This window comes from Alosa pseudoharengus, unplaced genomic scaffold (genome assembly GCF_046254945.1).
Source record: "Alosa pseudoharengus isolate Yale_2024_CS ecotype anadromous, Long Island Sound unplaced genomic scaffold, YU_APseudo_1.1 YU_APseudo_1.1_scf_21, whole genome shotgun sequence".
NCBI classification, from domain to species: domain Eukaryota; kingdom Metazoa; phylum Chordata; class Actinopteri; order Clupeiformes; family Clupeidae; genus Alosa; species Alosa pseudoharengus.
The window spans coordinates 8,963,205-8,985,189 of record NW_027468674.1 but is presented as its reverse complement, the minus strand read 5'-3'; the positions used below and the strand labels follow the sequence as shown (position 1 = coordinate 8,985,189).

At 41.5% G+C, this 21,985-nt stretch overlaps 1 protein-coding gene across 1 annotated transcript in view; it reads left to right on the top strand.

Annotated features, from left to right (window-relative positions):
• Positions 1 to 8,476, top strand: part of LOC143137558 (serine protease 27-like) — an 18,103-nt gene extending 9,627 nt beyond the window's left edge. The window contains exons 3-6 of the mRNA XM_076297797.1: positions 37 to 110; positions 383 to 642; positions 2,174 to 2,313; positions 8,224 to 8,476. Coding sequence (XP_076153912.1) covers positions 37 to 110; positions 383 to 642; positions 2,174 to 2,313; positions 8,224 to 8,388 — 639 coding nt within the window. The 3' untranslated portion in view covers positions 8,389 to 8,476. The remainder of the gene's footprint in view (positions 1 to 36; positions 111 to 382; positions 643 to 2,173; positions 2,314 to 8,223) is intronic.
• The last annotated feature ends 13,509 nt before the right edge of the window (positions 8,477 to 21,985 follow it).

Genomic DNA, 21,985 nt, shown 5'->3' with positions numbered 1-21,985 from the left:
GTATGTGCGTGTTAATGTGTGTGTATCCCAATTTAGGATACTATTTTCTGTGGTGGTTCCCTTATCAACAGTCAATGGGTCCTCACTGCAGCCCACTGTGTTGAAAATCTGTAAGTTGACTTTACTGTGTGTGTGTGTGTGTGTGTGTGGGGGGGGGGGGGGGGGGGGTTGTGTGTGTGTGTGTGTGTGTGTGTGTGGGGTTGTGTGTGTGTGTGTGTGTGTGTGTGTGTGTGTGTGTGCGCGCGTGCGCGTGCATGTGTATATAGGGGATATGGTGTGAAGTTGCTTTGTGTTGATAGATACTAATGTGTCTCTCTCTCTCACACTCACACACACAAAACCCCACACACACACACACACACACACACACACACACACACAGTCATGTGGTGGCAGTGGTGGCAGGTGAGCAGAAGCTTCTTGAGCCCACTGGCTGGCCGTACGGCGTCCACCGTGTCCTGATACACCCCGGTTACCATGGCGATGAGGACGTGCTGAAACATGACATCGCCCTGGTGCAGCTGGCTGAGCCGGTGGTCATCTCCCGCCGTGTTATGCCTGTGCCACTGGCCGGTCCGCTGGACGTCTTCAACACCAGCTCCGAGTGCTGGGTCACCGGGTGGGGCACCGTGGCTGAGGGAAGTACGTGCTTTTCAAAAAAAAAATAAAAAAATAAGATGGGGCAGCCGTGGCCTACTGGTTATAGACACTGCATTGTTAATCATCCAAATGTCCAGATCAGTCAGAATGCTCGAATGCAGACAGAAGGACACATATCTTTGGGGTAGCCGTGGCCTACCTGGTTAGGGCTTCGAACTTGTAACCGGAGGGTTGCCGGTTCGAACCCCAACCAGTAGGCACGGCTGAAGTGCCCTTGATAGGGCTGGGACAACGCATCGACGTAATCGATGACGTCAACGCAAAAAATACGTTGACGCAAAATATGAGCGTCGATTTGTCAAGCATAACGTGTGCTGCTAAATATTTTTAATTTTACACCTTCAGTGTTTTCCATACGTTTACTAATCTGTGGCTGGGCACCACGAAATCAAAACCGGCCACCACACATTGATGTTCTATGTTGTAGGCCTACTATTTAAATTAAAGATAAGATAAAATAATTTCATTGAGCTGCACTTTTTACTCACACAGCCTTTCCTCGCCCCGCCCGCTCTCTCTCGTAACGAGCCCGCTGCTCCTCCTCATAGACGCTCCTCCTCTGCATGTGCATTTAACAAAATATTCACGATTGTTGCCACATAGAAGCACTGCATAGAACACAGTGGGCTAAATTGCTATTAAATCCGCTTAGCATCGTGACCATGCTGCGCTTGTTCAAAACTGCTGCATTAAAGTTAAAGTAAACTCTGCAACATAGTACATTGAGGAGACTAAACTAAGTTAAGTTACAGTATGCAATCAAGCAGTATCTCAGAGCTAACGTTAGAATACTGTTTGGATGTCAAGTTTAGCATGCTTACTTGCAGCTGCTTGTATTCGTTATTCATGCAGGGCTCATTTTATTGACTCTGAATGTTTGCAAAATCCCGATGTAAATGGAAAAGTGTTTTCCAAGACTCAAAAGTGCTTGTCCAAAGGAGAAGTACGAACCGTTATTTGAACTAACTACGTTATGAATTGCATCAACACATCAGCAGCCTTTTAACTGTGTTAATGTTAATTGCAAGGATTCCCATACGAACATCTTAAAATGACAGGCACTCAATTAGACATAGACCTACACTACTGAACTTTATTGAATGCTACCTCTGACTAAGAATGCATTACTTTGCACTTGTATAGTCTTTTATTTTGGAATCTTAAGAGCAATAAACATATATTGCAATGTTAAAGAATTCATGTTTTTTCATTCAGATATGTAAATAAACATGTATAAGTTGCTATTAGTGAATTAATGGGGAGATAATCGATAATCGAATCGAATCGAAATCGAATCGGACTGAAAAAATTACTTTAACATGCCCACAAAGCATTCCAGGAAGGTGGCGCTGCATTTGAAAAAATGCCGATGCCCATCTTTATGCAAATGAATCTGTTGAACGCGACGCGACTATCCAATGAAAGCACAAGGTTGTAGGTCCTTTGTTGTACCACAACGGTAAAACTTTGGTGAAACTTCTCTGTTCTCTCTGTGTATATCTCTCACTCTTAGCACCGTTGGAAGGTGAAGAGACTATGCAGCAGCTAAAGCTCCCCCTAGTGGACGACAAAACCTGCAGGCTGATGTACCCCCGGACTGATGACAACCAGCTGTGTGCTGGATACATGCAGGGGGGCAAGGACTCATGCCAGGTGTGTGTGTGTGTGTGTAGTCCTATGTGTGTGTGTGTGTGTGTGTGTGTGTGTGTGTGTGTGTGTGTGTGTGTGAGAGAGTGTGTGTATGTGTGTGTGTGTGTGTGTTCTGTTGAATATGTGTACAGTATTAGCAAAGTGACTATGTGAATTAGTGGGGGAAGTTTTCACTAACAGTATTTCACTAGCACACAAACGTCCCGAGCTCGCCCGATATTTTAATCAACCCGACCGCAACTCAGACCGCAAATATTAATTAAGACAAAATGATACCCGACCCGCGATCCGACCCTTTACAAAATGGGTGCTTTTTGTTATAGCCTAGCATGCAGTGTGACAGTAGGCCATTTTTGTAAAACAAACTAATTTATTTGTGAAAGGTAGGCAAGGTAGGCAAGAGAAATATATTGCTGGTCAAAATGTTAGCAGAAGAACTGGTTTATAATGCTGAATGAAGCACAAAGCTTTACTGAAGCACATACACTGTTTAAAGTCACAGACACAACAAACTAAGGTAACTTTTATGCATGCGCGAACCTGGCCTATATATATATGGCCTATATATACCGGTAGATATGGCTGGGTAGTCTGTGTACCATAACATTTTATTCCTGCAGGCGCCCGCTCGCTGTAGGCTAAAAGTTTAACATGGGCAAGTGGCAAAGCATCAGCATTTTACTGAGTGACTTGTCATTAGGTCTTGTGCCTCGTCTAAAAAAGCTGTTCTAGGTCAGTATATAAAGCTATTGTTTGCTCGAGGTTTGGGAATTGCACTTACTCTATTTGGCTGGGAGGGCTTAGTGTGCACCAGTGTTGCGCGGTCTGCCCGAAATTAAGCGGTCGCCCGTGGTTATGATTCATAAACAAAATATTTTAATGATATTCGGGTCATTTGCGGGCGGGTCAGTTAAATTTAATTAAATATATATTTTCTACAAATAGGCCTACTTAAAATATCACGAGAAGGCTAGCATCAATACAGTAAAGCATCAATACAGTAAAGTCAACAGTAAAGAAGCTGAAGACGCGAGTTAAAATAATAAAGACACCCCTTCAGGAAAAGCGATATAGGCTATGGGAAATATTGGGAAAAGTTCTTAAAGAAGATGACAGTAGTAGGCCTACAAGTTATGGTCTATGTAGGCCTACTTCTTGCGAAGCCATTTAAAAGTATGACAGCCAAAACGGGCAGCCTCCAGGAATAAATGTTATGGCACAGACTACACAGCCATATCTACCGGTATGTATAGGTTCGCGCATGCATAAAAGTTACCTTAGTTCGTTGTGTTTGTGACTTTAAACAGTGGATGTGCTTTAGTAAAGCTTTGTGCTTCATTCAGCATTATAAACCAGTTCTTACGCTAACGTTTTGACCAGCAATGTATCTCTCTTGCCTACCTTGCCTCACCATTTCTGTTTTCGAAAGAAATATGTATGTCCATGGCCTTCAAATCTTATAGTGTTCTAATCCTTGGTGGTTGCGTGCGTGCTTGCGCTCTTATTCTCATTCTCTCTCCTGTGCAAACGTTATGTCCTGCATGCCTACTGCGTATAGTTCTACTGCATAGTTTCGCAAATAAATTAGTTTGTTTTACAGAAATGGCCTACTGTCACACTGCATGCAGGCTATAACCAAAAGCACACATTTTGTAAATAAGCGGGTCGGATCGCGGGTATAATTGTGTCCTAATTAATATTCGCGGTCCGAGTTGCGGTCGGGTTGATTAAAATATCGGGCGACCGCGGGCCGCTTGTGACCAAACCCGCGCAACACTGGTGTGCACCAGTGCTGCGTTTGTGACGAGTTACTGTATGTTGGTCGTGCCTGTTTTGAGGCTGTGTTTGTGACGAAATATTGATGCTAGTCTTCTCGTGATACTTTTTAAAAAATTTCAGGGCTGTCAATTAATTAAAAAATGTAATCGAATTAATTACATACTCTGTGATTAATTAATCTAAATTAATCACATATATAATTTTTGCTGTGAAAGTATTTAAATGAATCATTGAATAATCAGCATTAGTGACATTAAAGTTCAAAAACTCTTTTATTATTATTTTCACTGTTCAAATAATGGTCATAATAATATACAATATGACCTAATATGCTGAGGAAATAAATTCAAAAGTGCTTCGGGAAGAAGTCTTTTTTCACATAGGCTACAACGCATTTCAGGCCACAGATATAACCTAGGGGACACAATGAAAATAAATTAACACCCCCTTCAATGTCAACACTATTTCTTTGCATTGATGTGCGACTTCAGAGTTGACAAACTCCGGTGATATGCAAATTCCTTGCTACAGATATTGCAGAGGACTTTATTTTAATCAACTCTTTATTTTTATCAACACCGTCAGGCCGTTTTTTAAAAGTAAATGTTTCAATCAATGATCTAGGCCAGGGCTATTCAACTAGCGGCCCATTCAATTTTACCTGCGGCCCGCCCACAAACTGCCTTCAACTCTGGCTTTCATGACTATGCTATAATCAATAAAATAAGCAGTGATTGGCTACAAAAGTAGGCTAAAATATGTCGCGTGGCTCGTGCCTGTCTCACTGGGCTGTCAGATATAGGGTGCGTTCGGAAATTTAATCTAACACTCTGAAAATAGAATAACGCACAATTAAAAAGTTTTAGTGCTCGGAGCGCTCGGTGTGGCAATTTACGAACTCACCCATAACACAGGAATTCCCGCGTTGGCAGCAGTAATCCTAATGTGAAAGATTTGTTAACAAAGTCTGTCAACACAAAATTGATGATGAAAACGGCAGTTCCAGTCAGAAAGAACTGACTGTTTACATTGCTGTCAACAGTCATAAACCGAAGTGTTTACTGTGCAATGAATGCATTTCGGTAACGATATAGGGGAGACCGGGGCTGGTTGGAACAGGGGCAGGTTGTTAATATCCAGGCTACTAGAGGGAGCTGCAACAAAATTCCAACACTAAACTGACGGCCTTATTGAGTAGAGTAAACTCACGTATGTAACTGGTCTCCAGGTCATTAACCCTTTAGGTGAGAACAACTTTTTGATTTTGTAGTGTCAAAACTTAGAATATGCACCTCCCACTAAATACATCCTAGAATGGTAATAGTTAGGGATATAAAAAAAATATTCATTATAATTGATTGCTAGGGGACTCATCTATAATTTAAAATGAAGTTTAAAAACCTGAGGTGACTGATATTAGCAGGCTAACATCATTTGTGCAAAAAAGTTTGACCTAATGTGGGCGGGGCAGGTTGGCACACTGATTTTGGGGTTGGTTGGCACATACATTCCCTATGGCTATTTTGTGACAAATCTATAAACTTTATATTTTACACATAAAAACATCATCAATCTTTATTTTAACATTGTTATTGTAATTACTGAACATAGTTTTACATTTGGAAGCATTTCAGACATTTTTAAACATTTGAAGTAAAAAAAAATCGGTAGGGATCAAACTGGTCTTGACGGTGGGCCCTACTGAAGAAAAACACACAGAAAAGAAATCAGCAAAGCCCTACAGGTAGTGATATAGATGAGCACTTCAAACAAAAGCAAAAGGAGTACTGCAAAGGACTATAACATAGGTGTTCCAACGAACCCCGACTACATGTGCCAACCAACCCCACACGTGCACAACACCACTTTAATCATATATAACTCAAAACAAGGGATCATTTGTTGATTTTGTAGCTGAGATCCCAAGCTTTCAGTTAATCACAATTTGACCATTTCAACGCATTGTAAGACGGAGAAATATAACCGAGAGTGAAAAGTGTTCCAACCAGCCCCGGTCTCCCCTAGTCTACTGTTAAGTGGCACTACAAGTCAAAGGAGTAGCCTAGGTCTCGGTCCCTTTTGTACGGAACAAGAGAGAGCTATGATAGCATCCATCCATTCTTGTAGCCTGAACGACTTGTCACCCGACGCAAGATAGGGCCTACCTTTTACCAAGGCTCTTTTACAAAGAATGTGTATATCACCTGATTGAGGCATTACAAATTACAATGCTGCTTATATGTTTGTCAGTATGTTTCACTGTGGTTTGTTTTACAAATATGAAATACGACTGAAGTTGGATGTTAATGATAGTTAGCCCATCACTTGATTGAGGCATTGAAATGCTGCTTATTGTTTGTCAGGATAGTTTTCACTGGTTTCTTTTAAAATATGAGCTATGACAGAAGTTGGAATATCCACCACATCCAGTATTTGTGAATACCGTATTAAATGTAGCTTGATAGTTATGAACACATGTGACTATGAAATGACTATATATATATATATATATATATAGCCACAATAGTCATTTTAGTAACGCCATATTTTGGGTGGCCCGTGAAGACCCAGTGGTTGTCCTGTCTGGCCCACTTGGTAATGAAGTCAAATAGCCCTGATCTAGGCAGTCCATTTTCTTCTCTCTCCTTCATTTTACAGTCTAATGGTTACTGACTAGAACGGCTTAGGGTCAAAGGTCATATGGAATCGATTAATCTGCACTATTTTTTTTAATCAGTTATTTTTTCTCAAATTAATTAATCAAAATTAATCAGTTATTTTGACAGCCCTAAAAAATATATATTTAAAGGTGCTCTAAGCAATGCCACACATTCTTTACATTCTAAAACAGGGTCCAGGTCTGGGTGGGGAGTTTTTGACAAGGCTGTGCCCGGCGTGGCACTGACGGCACGCCACTGATACACATGCAGACGCAGACCCACACATATACACACACACACATGCAAGCCCACACACACTTATACACTCACCAAGGTGCAGATCCTATCTCATGTTCTGCTGAAGTTAACAGGAAGAGAGGCTGATGCCAGAGAGTGTATGTGATTATAAGTGTGTGTGTGTGTGTGTGTGTGTGTGTGTGTGTAGATCCTATCTCATGTTCTGCTGATGTTAACAGGAAGAGAGGGTGGCTATGACTGTGTTAGTTTATGAGAGTTAGTTTAAAGCAGGGGTCGGCAATTACGTTTGGACCCGGGCCAATTTTTTTTCAGACAATGGCATCGCGGGCCATAGCTTTTGTAATGGGGGGGGGGGGGGTGTTATAGGCCTACTATTTAAATTATTAATTATTATATTATATTAAAATAAACATCATCTAACTTTTAAAATGCATTTAATTTAATTCCATTAAAAACGTTTATTTGCTTATGTGCGCTGTTTTTATGCCGCCTGCTGCATCTCCTGTCGTCTCTCATGAAACAGGCGACTTGCCTAGCAACTTGCCGTAACTAATGTGTAGGCTACAAATATTATTCTTTTGGATGACGTGTAAATGATTAGCTGAACATTGCTATATGCTAGTTATCGATGCAAAATGTCGTTGTCAAAAGCCTTGAAAAGAAAAATTGATTCAGAATGCAGGACCTACAAAGAAGAATGGAAGCAGAGGTATGTGTTGAGCCTGCCTGCATTTCTTAATGCCAAGCCTATTAATTTAACGAAACATAGGCTATTTTTGACCTTGCCCACTGGAAGAGGGAGACAGGACACTGTTGTTGTTTTTTTGCACAAGATTACGCGCACTCGCGTGCCAATACCGTTCCGACCTGTGCGTCATGGATAACTGCAAGGATGTTCCACCTGTTTTGTCACTTTAGTAGGACTATCATCTATACCTCAATAAATGTTTTGAAATTGATGGGATTGCTGTAGGCCTTTTTTTCTTTTTAAAAACATGGGGTTAAAAAAAAAATTCATTCAACAGCAAATTAACGTCATCTCGCGGGCCAGATAGAATCAATGGCGGGCCAAAATTGGCCCGCGGGCCACTATTTGCCGACCCCTGGTTTAAAGAGTTAGTTTAAAGTTTAGAGAGTTAGTTTAACTCATAAATTTCAATGAGCCAAATAGACAATAACTTTCAATGTTTGTGTGTGTGTGTGTGTGTGTGTGTAGGGCGACTCTGGTGGCCCCCTGGTGTGTAAGTCGTTTGAGCAGTTCGTCCAGGTCGGGGTGGTGAGTTTTGGACATGGCTGTGCCCGGCGTGGCTACCCTGGCGTGTACACACGTGTGGTCAGCTACACAAAGTTCATCCAGCGTGCCGTCCGCAAATACAAATGAACAACAGCTCCCTCTAGTGGTCGCGCCTAATCTCTCTCTTTCTATCTCTCCTGTCTCTCTGATCAATAAAGTCTTTAGCAGCATCAAACTGGTGTGTGTGTGTGTGTGTGTGTATGTGTGACCTATCATCAGTGGTGGAAGAAGTTCAGAAACTTAGTACAAATAACCAGAGAAAAATATTTACTCTAGTAAAAGTAGAAGTACCAGAAGTAACCCTACCTAAATAAAAGGAAAAAAGTATCTGCTTTCAATGTCTATGTTCTAATAAAAAAACAAAGCATGGGCATTTTAATTAAGTTAGTTTTAGTTTAACCCTTGTAAGGTGTTTGGGTTTATAGGACCCGTTTTCAATGTTTGCTAAAACAAAATTATGCTATTTATTATTATGACCGCCGCGCAGCGAAGCGGCGGTCATATAGGTTTAGCCAGATTTGTATTTTTTTTTTCTTTTTCGCATGCCCAAACTTCCGTCATTGATTCCCGGGACACTGAAAGACCGGGGTAGACGAAACTTGGTGGGCAAGTAACCCCACATGGATAGCATGGAACCATTGTTTTTCGTTTTGATCTGTAGCCCCCCCGCTGGACTGCACCCCCCGAAAGGAGGGTAGGTTTTCTGTGAATATCTCGAGAACCGTAAGGTTTAGGAGGTCCACCTTTTTTTTGTATGTTGGTCTTAAGGGGGCATGTCAACCCATCCCATTACCACTTATTTCATGTATAGCGCCACCTAGTTAAAAATTAAAAAGCAAAAAATTAGGTGTTTTCATCACAATATCTCTGGCTGACATGGTCAAAACTGCACGAAATTGAAAGTGTAGGATCATTATGACACCCTCCGAATGCATGCCAAGTTTTGTGAACTTTCGTTCATGGGGGGCCTTACAATAAAATAATTATGACCGCCGCGCAGCGAAGCGGCGGTCATATAGGTTTAGTCAGATTTTTTTTTTTTTTTTTTCTTTTTCGCATGCCCAAATTTCCGTCAATGAGTCCCAGGACACTGAAAGACCGGGGTACACGAAACTTGGTGGGCATGTAACCCCACATGGATAGCATGGAACCATCGTTTTTCGTTTTGATCTGTAACCCCCCCGCTTGACTGGACCCCCCGAAAGGAGGGTAGGGCAGACACAGTTTTCTGTGAATATCTCGAAAACCGTGGGGTTTAGGATGACCATTTTTTTTTGTATGTTGATCTCAAGGGGCCATGTCAACCCATTCCATAACCACTCATTTCATGTATAGCGCCACCTAGTTAAACACAAAAAAGTAAAAATGAGGTGTTGTAATTGAAGGTATCTGTGACCTAACATAGTCAAAACTGCACGAAATTGGAAGTGTATGATCATTATGACACCCTCTGTATGCACGCCAAGTTTTGTGGAATTCCGTTCATGGCGGGCCACACAATAAATTAATTTATGTTACTATACACCAACTGGCCTGTAGGTGGCCGGAGACAGTTTTCTGTGAATATCTCGAGAACCATAGGGCCTAGGAGGTCCATCTTTTTTATGTATGTTGGTCTTAAGGGGGCATGTCAAACCATCCCATTACCACTTATTTCATGTATAGTTAAAAACCTATGGATGACCATTTTTTTCCGTATGTTTGCCTCCAGGGGTCATGTTAACCCATTTCATGTGCACACATGTGCACAAACAGATACACACACACACACACATACATTCACAATAATCATACGTATGACACATACTCACACAGTAGACATATGTACGCTTGCATGCACAGGCACATACGCAGGCACAAACACAAGCACGCACGCACACACACACACACACTCACACACACTCACACACACACACACACACACACACACATAACATAAACATAACACAAACAATCAAGAATTTCTCAGAATTATAAACAGGCAAGATGGAGGTGGGGTTGTATAAAATGAATTTTACATGTGAAATCTATGAACTAATCATGTTTTGGTACTTGTTGTCTAGCAGATACCAGTGAGAATTGAGTGTGGATAATGCAATTTAGTGAGACAGTTAGAATCATATAGGCCTTTCAGCGTGATTTCTTTTTGTGGAAAAAATGTGCTGGACTGGGCGGCGGTCATATTTTGTACCGCTCTGCGGTACATCTAGTTTATGTGTACATTTAGTGACCGTACACCAACAAGGATTCCCGGGACACTGAAAGACCGGGGTACACGAAACTTGGTGGGCATGTAACCCCACATATATAGCATGGAACCGTCATTTTTCGTTTTGATCTGTAGCCCCCCCGCTGGACTGGACCCCCCGAAAGGAGGGTAGGGCAGACACAGTTCTCTGTGAATATCTTGAGAACTGTAGGGCCTAGGATGACCATTTTTTTCCGTATGTTTGCCTCTAGGGGTCATGTTAACCCATTTCATGTGCACACATGTGCACAAACAGATACACACACACACACACATACATTCACAGTAATCATACGTATGACACATACTCACACAGTAGACATTTGTACGCTTGCATGCACAGGCACATACGCAGGCACACACACAAGCACGCACACACACACCCACACATACACACACACTCACACACACACACACACCCACACACATAACATAAACATAACACAAACAATCAAGAATTTCTCAGAATTATGAACAGGCAAGATGGAGGTGGGGTTGTATAAAATTTATTTTACATGTGAAATCTATGAACTAATCATGTTTTGGTACTTGTTGTCTAGCAGATACCAGTGAGAATTGAGTGTGGATAATGCAATTTAGTGAGACAGTTAGAATCATATAGGCCTTTCAGCGTGATTTCTTTTTGTGGAAAAAATGTGCTGGACTGGGCGGCGGTCATATTTTGTACCGCTCTGCGGTACATCTAGTTGGATAGGGCACAGTAAGTAACAGAATACAGTTACTAAGATGGTAGTGAAACCAAAAGATGAAACAAAAATAATCGAAGATGCAAAACTCATCAAAAATAATAAAAGGACATTTGTGTGCACTTGAGCAAAGCATGACAATATTAGCATGGCGTGACATGGTGTGACATAAGCATTTCTATGATGGTTCAATGATCTGCCAGTACAGCTGACAGTTTGAATGGAAAAACTCCATGTAAATATGTCCACACTAAGCATCATAGTGCCATATGAAAAGCTTGTGACCCTGAGTGATTTACATGAAATGCGTCTGTCATAGACAAAGTCATTTCAAGCTGTTGTTCCAGATTAAGCATCAGTCACACCACATTATGTTCCAACCACTGTCAAAGTTCAAGTACAAGAATATGAATATGCAGGTGTGTGAAGTCAAAACAGCCTTTGCATGACGATGTGTGTAGTTTGCGTGTTTTGCAGATGTTTACAGATTACCTGTTAATTTCAGTAGAGCAGGGGCGGAGCCAGACATTTGAAACATTGGGGGCTTAGCCCAGTGTCACACACAGGAAGGCTAGGGGGGTCCGTGGGCATGCACCCATACCTGTCAACATTTAGCTTTCCAAAAACAGGAGATTTCTAAAACTCCAAAGCTGCTTGCTGTCAGATTTGGTTCAGTGTATCAACAACACTCAATAACAGTTTATGTGATGTGTTAATCAATGAAATTCCCAACAATTTCACAACAGCTAGTTCTGGAGTAAGCTATTCAACTAGCCCGCTTCCTTACGACGAGACTCAGGCTGCGCAGTTGGCACCCGCTTCCTTATTAGGTAGGTTTAGTCAGATTTTTTTCTTTTTTTTTTCTTTTTCGCATGTCCAAATTTCCGTCAAGGATTCCCGGGACACTGTAAGACCGGGGTACACGAAACTTGGTGGGCATGTAACCCCACATGGATAGCATGGAACCTCCTGTTTTCGTTTTGATCTGTAGCCCCCCCGCTGGACTGCACCCCCCGAAAGGAGGGTAGGGCAGACACAGTTTTCTGTGAATATCTCGAGAACCGTAGGGTTTAGGAGGACCATTTTTTTTTTAATATGTTGATCTCAAAGGGCCATGTCAACCCATTCCATAACCACTCATTTCATGTATAGCGCCACCTAGTTAAACACAAAAAAGTAAAAATGAGGTGTTGTAATCGCAGGTATCTGTGACCTAACATAGTCAAAACTGCACGAAATTTGAAGTGTAGGATCATTATGACACCCTCTGAATGCACACCAAGTTTCGTGGAATTCCGTTCATGGGGGGCCACACAATAAATACATTGATGTTACTATACACCAACTGGCCTGTAGGTGGCCGGATACAGTTTTCTGTGAATTTCTCGAGAACCGTAGGGCCTAGGAGGTCCACCTTTTTTTTGTATGTTGTTCTTAAGGGGGCATGTCAACCTATCCCATTACCACTTATTTCATGTATAGCCCCACCTAGTTAAAAATTAAAAAGCAAAACATTAGGTGTTTTCATCACAATATCTCTGGCTGACAAGGTCAAAACTGCACGAAATTAAAAATGTAGGATCATTATGACACCCTCCGAATGCATGCCAAGTTTCATGGACTTTCGTTCATGGGGGGCCTTACAATAAAATAATTTATGTGTACATTTAGTGACCGTACACCAACAAGGATTCCTGGGACACTGAAAGACCGGGGTACACAAAACTTGGTGTGCATGTAGCCCCACATGGATAGCATGGAACCGTCGCTTTTCGTTTTGATCTGTAGCCCCCCCGCTGGACTGGATCCCCCGAAAGGAGGGTAGGGCAGACACAGTTTTCTGTGAATATCTTGAGAACCATGGGGCCTAGGATGACCAATTTTTTGCGTATGTTTGCCTCCAGGGGTCATGTAAACCCATTCCATATGCACACATGTGCATAAACAGATACACACGCACACACAAACATTCACAGTAATCCTACGTATGACACTAAGGGCTGTATTTTCGGTCACCAGCGCATGGCGTAAAGTTCGTTATTCACCGGCGCGAAGTTGAATTCGTTATTTTGCACCTTTATTTTTTAAGCATTGCGCCCAGGGGTGTGGCAATTAACAACCTAGGGAGGGACCTGGCGCATTGTCTAAAAATCGCTATCATACACCACCTAAACCTGGTCAGAAGTCAATGGCGAGTTGTTCATATGCTATTTTAAGAGCGCATGTCAACAGTCATATTGGCAGGTGCACGCACCATCCTTCTATCATTCATGAACGCACACCAGCGCACGTCCATGCAAAGCATTACAAATTGCACGATTACAATGGTAAAAATAATTAGAATAAAGATATTACGAAATACTGTACATCTCATGATGAGTAGTTATTCACCATCATTTGCAAATTGGTAATGACGGTTAAAAGTGATTAGGGGAGAGGCGAGAGACAAGTATGGAGCACAGCTGAAGACGCACTGTCACGAGATATAAGCAACTCCTCTGCAGGATAAATGTTGTTTTATTTAGTCATTTGAGCAACATTAGGGTAAGTGTTGCTTTTTCCAGCCTATGTTTTCTATGGTAACCCATTGTCAGTCAATAGTGAAAGTAACTGCATATAACTGTCTTGTCGTTGACTGACTCCTTGGTGAAGTTAGTTTCACTTTGCCAATGAGTTCAAATAATAGACGAGTGCAAATGCGTGAAGGCTATGCTAGGTTTTAGTAAAGCATGGTTTAAGAATGACTATTCCATACGGTCTTGCAAGCAGCCTCCTTCAAATGCGCCGTTGAATGCCAAAATACCGATGCATTTATTTGACATATCGCGCGTTGCGCCGTTAAAGGGAATGACAGATGTCATTCTCATTGGTTTAAAATGATGTTACGCCCCAAACACACCCATATGACTGATTAAAAGACCTAGGAACACCTTGTTACGCCATGCGCTCCACTTTTGAGAACGAAACCCCTCCCAATGTGAACTGGACATCCTACTAAATTTGAATAGACTTTTGACGAGTGACGATGCACTTTAGAATGTCATGATAGGGCCCATACTCACACAGTAGACATATATACGCATGCATGCACATGCACATGCACGCACACACCCACACACACATAAACATAAACATGTACATGCACACAATTCAAGAATTTCTCAGAATTATGAACAGGCAAGATGGGGGTGGGGTTGTATAAAATGTATATTACATGTGAAATCTATGAACTAATCATGTTTTGGTACTTGTTGTCTAGCACATACCAGTGAGAATTGAGTGTGCATAATGCAATTCAGTGAGACAGTTAGAATCATATATGCCTTTCAGCGTGACTTATTTTTGTGGAAAACATGTGCTGAACTGGGCGGCGGTCATATTTTGTACCGCTCTGCGGTACATCTAGTTTGGGTTTTGGGTTGCCAGGTTTTAGCCTATGACAAAACAGTTGAAATTGAAACTAAGTGATCGTGTATGTATATTTCATACACAACCTGGCAACCTGAATGGATCAATGATTTTAAAAAGAAGTTTGATGGCCATGCAAATTACGGGAGTTTTCCGGGAGAAATAACAAAACGGGAGGGTGCTGGGAGATGACCTTGAAATACAGGAGAAACCCGGGAAAAACGGGAGTGTTGACAGGTATGCATGCACCCCCGGCAGAACATTTCGAAAAAAGAATTGTGAATTGTAAAAAGTGAATTCTGTGTAAACTAATGGACACATTGAGACTTTAAAAATGTGAGACTCAAGGTATATCTGACTGGTACTTTTGGTCTTTGAAGAGGGCTCTATAGTAGAGGCCTGCGCGGGACAGATTTTCCAGTCCCGCGCCCGCCCGCTCCCGCAGTGTTCAGTCCCGCTCCCGCCCGCTCCCGCAAAGAATTATGATTTTCAGTCCCGCTCCCGCCCGCAACTGTAATACATTGTCCCGCTCCCGCCCGCAATTCCCGCATGATTCCGACGTTCACCTACTGCTCAAGACAGTTATTGACATTGGTTTGAGGAATTAAACACGCTGCGCTAAGCTGAGCGCATCACTGACGGATCCTTCTCCAAAGTGCATGAAGCGCCTTCGGTGGCACCAGCTGCTTAGGTTTCACAGCAATACCCAGCAAACCTACCAATTTAATCTACAGTGATATTAAGAATAATACATTCTTTATATGCTTCATTACGTTTACATAAGAAATAAAAATATAAGAAGTGATGTTATAATTTTAAACACCGCATAATGCCCTGCCCCCTCGAGCATTTGAGCATAGCCAGCTCACATTACAATTGATTTAGGCTTAAATGCAAACAAGTGAAATGGAGAAAATATTAGCCTACCTTTTCTGAATCCAGAATATTGAAAATATAACATAATCTTAATTATTATTATTTAGGCTAACCATGGCCTGTCGCCCGTGAGGGAGAAAAGACATGGATCGCGCTACAGAACCTCCTTCTCCGTTGTTTTTAGCAGTAGGAGAAACATCGTGGCTGTTGCCTTTGCCAGTGTCTATAGCTTAATAATAGCAATAGGAATGGTAGCTTGATACGGAAGAGCAGAACGGAATCGGAAATGTGTGCGAGATTACACATCTGCAAATCTACATTCAAAAATGTTTATTAATAGATAGGCTACCAAATATAATATCCAGCACATTGTGTTATATATATGATATACATTGACCAATAGGTAATTTATGATTTTATTTTACATTTTAAAACACTTTTTTAATTCGCGGGACTGCCGCTTATCACTGCTCCCGCCCGCACCCGCGCTGTGCGCTCTCCCTCCCGCCCGCTCCCGCAAGGAGCTTTCAATATTTGTCCCGCGTCGCACTGCTTTGCGTTGGGTCCCGCGAGTCCCGCGGGACTCCCGCGGGAGTGCAGGGCTCTACTCTATAGGCATAGCCTATCTGATCAGAAGGCACTTAGTTAATTAAGCGTTTTTTATAAGTTATGATTTGTATATTATAGGCTAGTATACTATGCTGAGATAACCCTGATGGATTGCTACCTTGTCTCAATACATTTTTACTTTGAACTCTGGCAAAAGTAGCCTTATGGTCAGGTTTAGCACAGCCCCACATTGTGAACCCACTTGTTGTAATGTACAATGACACATGAAGCTAATTTTAATTCTGGGCTTAAAGTTCATTTTTCAAAATGGGGGGGGGGGGGGATTCTCCCCTTCAGGGCTTCACATAGGTGGACTAATTCAGTTGGGGAGGGGGGGATACATTTTACAAACTGAAATCGCATTTTCCTTATAGGCCTAAAGGCGTCAATGAGAGAACACTTACGGTCCGTGTATCATTCGTTCATTTGATATTCAATTGAGAATCCAAAATTAAAAAAAAAAAAAGTCGGCAGTCTAAACGAATAGGTTTTTCTACTATATGCTCGATTAGAGTAGTAGTGGGGTACGAATTGTCATGAAATAATGGTCCCGTAGGATTTTTTTGCTAAAATTGATTTTTTTGTTTTATCTGCTTTATTTGGGGTCCTACTGTTGAAAAATGATGGGGTGCAAATTTTCTGACCCCGTTTTGCCCCTCCTCTGGGGGGCGCTTTCTCACCTTGGCCAGGATAATGACTGCACACATATCTTCTAATAATGATCACATTTTCACAATCTTGGTGTCAATTTAGGGGTTATTGAGGATACTGAGTCCATTTATGACAGTTTCATTGTGATCAGAAGTTGTTATGTCTCATTTTTTGGTAGTGGTCTAGGCTTTTCTAGGGTATTTTATCATATTTTTTGGTCAAATTGATTAACTCTTAGTTATGTGCACTCAAGAAGTATACACTGTATAAACTTGAAGAGTAATTTAGATAATAATAATAATAATAATAATAATAATAATAATAACTTTGTTAGATATAGTGCCTTTAGAAAGAGTAAAGGCCTCAGTGAGCAGATATGTGTTTAGATACTTTTTTTGTTGTTGTTTTTTTTTGTGTGTTTTTTAACAATCTGGTGAACAATCTGATATTTTCCTTTACAATAGCTAATAAAGCAATCAATCAATTAACATCTTTGAAATAAAACTAATACAAAATGTACTGTAGCTATACTGCAATGGCAGTGTACATTAACTAAGTACTGAACTAATTGATGAACTAATTGATAAATGAACTAATTATTAATGTAAAGTTGCATAAACATGAACAGGAAATAAAACACTTTAGAAATACACTTCTACATAAATCGATCATTCATCAGCATCATCCTCATTTGTAGTATGCTTGGTCGCATTTTCACAGTCACCAGCAAAGCATTTGCAAAGAGGAGTACAGGGAATTCCATGTCTGTGACAAGTGCACCTGAGTGTTTTGCACTGGGTTTTGCACACATTTTGTCAACTCTATCACATCTCTAGGGGCAGGGAGTGTAAGACATGTCACAGGAACATAAACTCCTTCTTGGAAAGTCCAACCATTTTCTTCAATCTGAGGAAGAACTGGACAGTTTGAAATGTAGGATTTATCACGCATGGCAATGTAATTGGCACGAAGGATATGAGGCAACAAGGCAGCTCGTGTCGGAGGTAACATTTCTCCCTCCAAGTTCCTGGTCCGAAATAGCTCCCACCTCAGTTTTGGTAGGGTTGTGTGACCAGTTGACCTATAGACACTGCAGACAAACTGCTCTAGACCTCTGACTTGTTGGGAAAGTTCACCATTGATGAGATTAGATGGCAATGGACCTTCACCAAGCTTCTTAAAGCAACTGATGACAGGATCATCATCATCAAGTTTCATGTAGGCATCAACCCAGGTCTTTTTGCTGACGCCCACAAATTTACCACCCCAGTCAGCACCAGAGAAATTGTGTAGACCGATAAGGACTTGACATTTTTGATGTCCTATAATCTGCACTCTTTCTACAACATCAATTTCTCTATATTTTGTGCCCTTACCAGTAAGAAACTTGAGATGAGTGTGAGGTCCAAATTTCAAATTGAAATCGAGACTTTCATATAACGCACACTCTTCGGTTTACTGTTTGATAGTGAAACATTTCTGGGGTATTTATGTGTCATACTGCTTTTCACACTGAAGTTTACAAAAAAAGATCATATTTTCTAATTTCATCCGATATTGATTTTCATCGATTTTTATATACCGATTTTTAGCTGGCATCCATTTCAAATGGCATCATTTGATAATGTTGTCTTCTTGTATCTTCTGTCTGTATCTTAGCAATGTGATTCTCAGCTTTGTGTCATTAGACAGAATTAAAACACATATATCTTGTGCCAGACAAGCAGCCAGACCAATGGATACCTTGTCTTAGCTGAATTACTGAAGCTAAGCAGGTGTGGGCCTGGTTAGTACTTGGATGGGAGACCTCCTTGGAAAACTAGGTTGCTGCTGGAAGTGGTGTTGGTGGGTGGCCAGTAGGTGGCACTCTTCCCTCTGGCCAAAAAGATCGATCCCAATGCCCCAGTGCCGTGACGGGGACACTGCACTGTTGGAGATGCCGTCCTTCGGATGAGACGTTAAACCGAGGTCCTGACTCACTGTGGTCATTAAAGATCCCATGGCACTTATCACAAAGAGTAAGGGGTTTCCCGGTGTCCTGGCTAAATTCCCAACCTGGCTCATTCAATCTGGCCCCCTAATCATCCCCCACTGTAATTGGCTCATTCACTCCCTCACTCTCCACCTCAAGCTGGTGTGTGGTGAGTGTTCTGGTGCATAATGGCTGCCGTGCATCACCCAGGTGGGTGCTACACATTGGTGGTGGTTACTAGTGAGGTCCCCCCATCCATGTGATGCGCTTTGAGTGTCGAGAAAAGCGCTATATAAATGTAATGTGTTGTTGTTGTTGTGTTGAAATAGTAATCTTTGACAAAAATTGGCAAGCAGCAATGAGGGGGCCAAATAAAGTTGTGACTGCTGATGATTTAGTTTCTCTTTAAGTAAAATCCAAAATGGCCAATTGTTTATAATGAGTGGGGAACATTTGCAATGATCATCAATATGAGTATGAAGAGTATGACTAGCCATTGGAATTTTTTTGCTAACCCTACGTCATCATGATATACTGTAACCCCTAAACGCAGGTTCACTAATTATAGCGCCCCCAGTGGCCGAATTACACCACATTTGTTGTGTACCCTTGGGAGGGGGTCAGTTGTCATGTGACCAAGTTTCGTTAACATACATCAAAGTGTTCCCAAGATATGAGCTCTCTTACTGTTTGGCGACTTTGCCCCATTGGATTTGCCTTTATTACTGCAAAAAATGAGTCATAACAATTTCTGATCACAATGAAACTGTCATAAATGGACTCAGCATCCTCAATAACCCCTAAATTGACACCAAGATTGTGAAAATGTCATTATTAGTAGATGTTGTGTGTGGTCAATATCCTGGCCAAGGTGAGAAAGCGGGGGGGGGGGGGGGGCAAAACGGGGTCAGAAAATTTGCACCCCGTCATTTTTCAACAGTAGGACCCCAAATAAAGCAAATAAAACAAAAAAATCAATTTTAGCAAAAAAATCCTACGGAAATACAATTCGTACCCCACTATAGCCAGAAATGTTCAAATGGGTGGGCACAGAAAGAAAAGGGTGGGCAAAGCCAATTTGATTGAACATAGCCTAAGAGAAGCCTAGATGAGATACACCATACAAACATTAATCGGATTGTATCTTAAAAAGATTGACCATAGCCTATTGTACAAGTGCAAAGCCTTCATCATAGGCATGTTACATTCATGACATGAAAAGTAGAACTTATTGAACAAAAATGGCAAATTACGCAGTCGGCTAAACATTTTAAACTTGCTCAAAACGGCATGAACCCAACGGTGCGTCGCATAACTTAAAACACAAACTGAAGCAACAGCTTGGACAATCCTACTGCAAAGCCTTTCCTTGCATAGGCATGCAACGTCTATGACATAAAAAGTGGAATATGAACGCATTTCACACCTGACAATTAAACGGAGCTGCCGCCTGTTCGCGATTTGACTGATTCTTGAGCTCTCAGAGTAGTGTTGACTTGCGCGTCTTTTTTAGATGGTGAACGTAATTGGACGGGCAAGACTGACAAGTAGACTACTATATGGCTACGCCTATGGCTCGATTTGAATTATTTGCTATGTTTGTGAATGAAGTTGTAGCCCCTAGAGCATGTGTCCCTAGTTTCCCTGTCATATACTGTCTTTGGTGTAATCTCACCAGAAGGCTACTGCAGCTGGCTGCCTTCCAATGACGTTGGCGACAAATGATGATCTGAGCTGATAGATCTAACATCTAGGCCTACTTCCTTAACATGGGCTGATACTACATAGCCTAGGCCAGTCATTACTTCTATAATCATGGGGCAACGCTTTGGGCGAACGCGATGTTCATAAACGAAACAGGCATGAGAAGGGAGATGATTTTCTGTTGATTCAACAAAACCAAGTTTGCCATTGTTGCGCAAGTCGCCCAATTTCTCGCTATAGTTGTTAGACAATATTTTCTGTCGCTAGGGATGGCCAAAATTAAATCTAGCAACAAAGTCACTAATTGGCAACACTGAGCACTGACAGGTCTAGATCAAGACTTGGATAGACTTCCAGGTCACAGAAATCGGAACAAATAAATATCAAAATCAGTTTCGGCCCTGAAGCCATTTTTTAAACGTTATACTTTTGATCTGATCCATGAAATCAAAAGCCTGGAAAACAACGTGTTATTTGTTTGTTTGTATCACATTCATAAACAAATAATAAAATAACAAGTAATTTTTTGTTTTTTTTGTTTTTGATTATGATACACGGACCACTTACACTTACATGATTTTGGTTTCGATTTTCTAATTGGAGTAAGTCTTTGTGACAACACGTCATGATACATTTGATAATGTTTGATCGTTGTTTTGGTATGAAGGAAGCATCTTTTACGTAATTAATGCGCACTCTAGAAAGTGAAAGTAGCCTAACCTAGGCCTATGCGCTCTGTGTCTGAGCTGCACGTCCGCAATTGATTACGTTCCTCAAACGGAGAACACGTCAATCTCATGATATTGTTTGCCCTAAAATGCATGAAATATGCAAGTTCAAAATCCCGCCGGTAGCCACATTACATCTCCATTTCATATTTGCCTAGGCTACTAGTCTACAATAAACTAGATGTACCGCAGAGCGGTACAAAATATGACCGCCGCCCAGTCCAGCCACATATGTCTACTGTGTGAGTATGTGTCATACGTATGATTACTGTGAATGTATGTGTGTGTGTGTGTATCTGTTTGTGCACATGTGTGCACATGAAATGGGTTAACATGACCCCTGGAGGCAAACATACGGAAAAAAATGGTCATCCTAGTCCCTACAGTTCTCAAGATATTCACAGAGAACTGTGTCTGCCCTACCCTCCTTTCGGGGGGTCCAGTCCAGCGGGGGGGGGGCTACAGATCAAAACGAAAAACGACGGTTCCATGCTATCCATGTGGGGTTACATGCTCACCAAGTTTTGTGTACCCCGGTCTTTCAGTGTCCCGGGAATCCTTGTTGGTGTACGTCACTAAATGTACACATACATTATTTTATTGTAAGGCCCCCCATGAACGAAAGTACACAAAACTTGGCATGCATTCGGAGGGTGTCATAATGATCCTACACTTTTAATTTTGTGCAGTTTTGACCTTGTCAGCCAGAGATATTGTGATGAAAACACCTAATTTTTTGCTTTTTAATTTTTAACTAGGTGGCGCTATAGATGAAATAAGT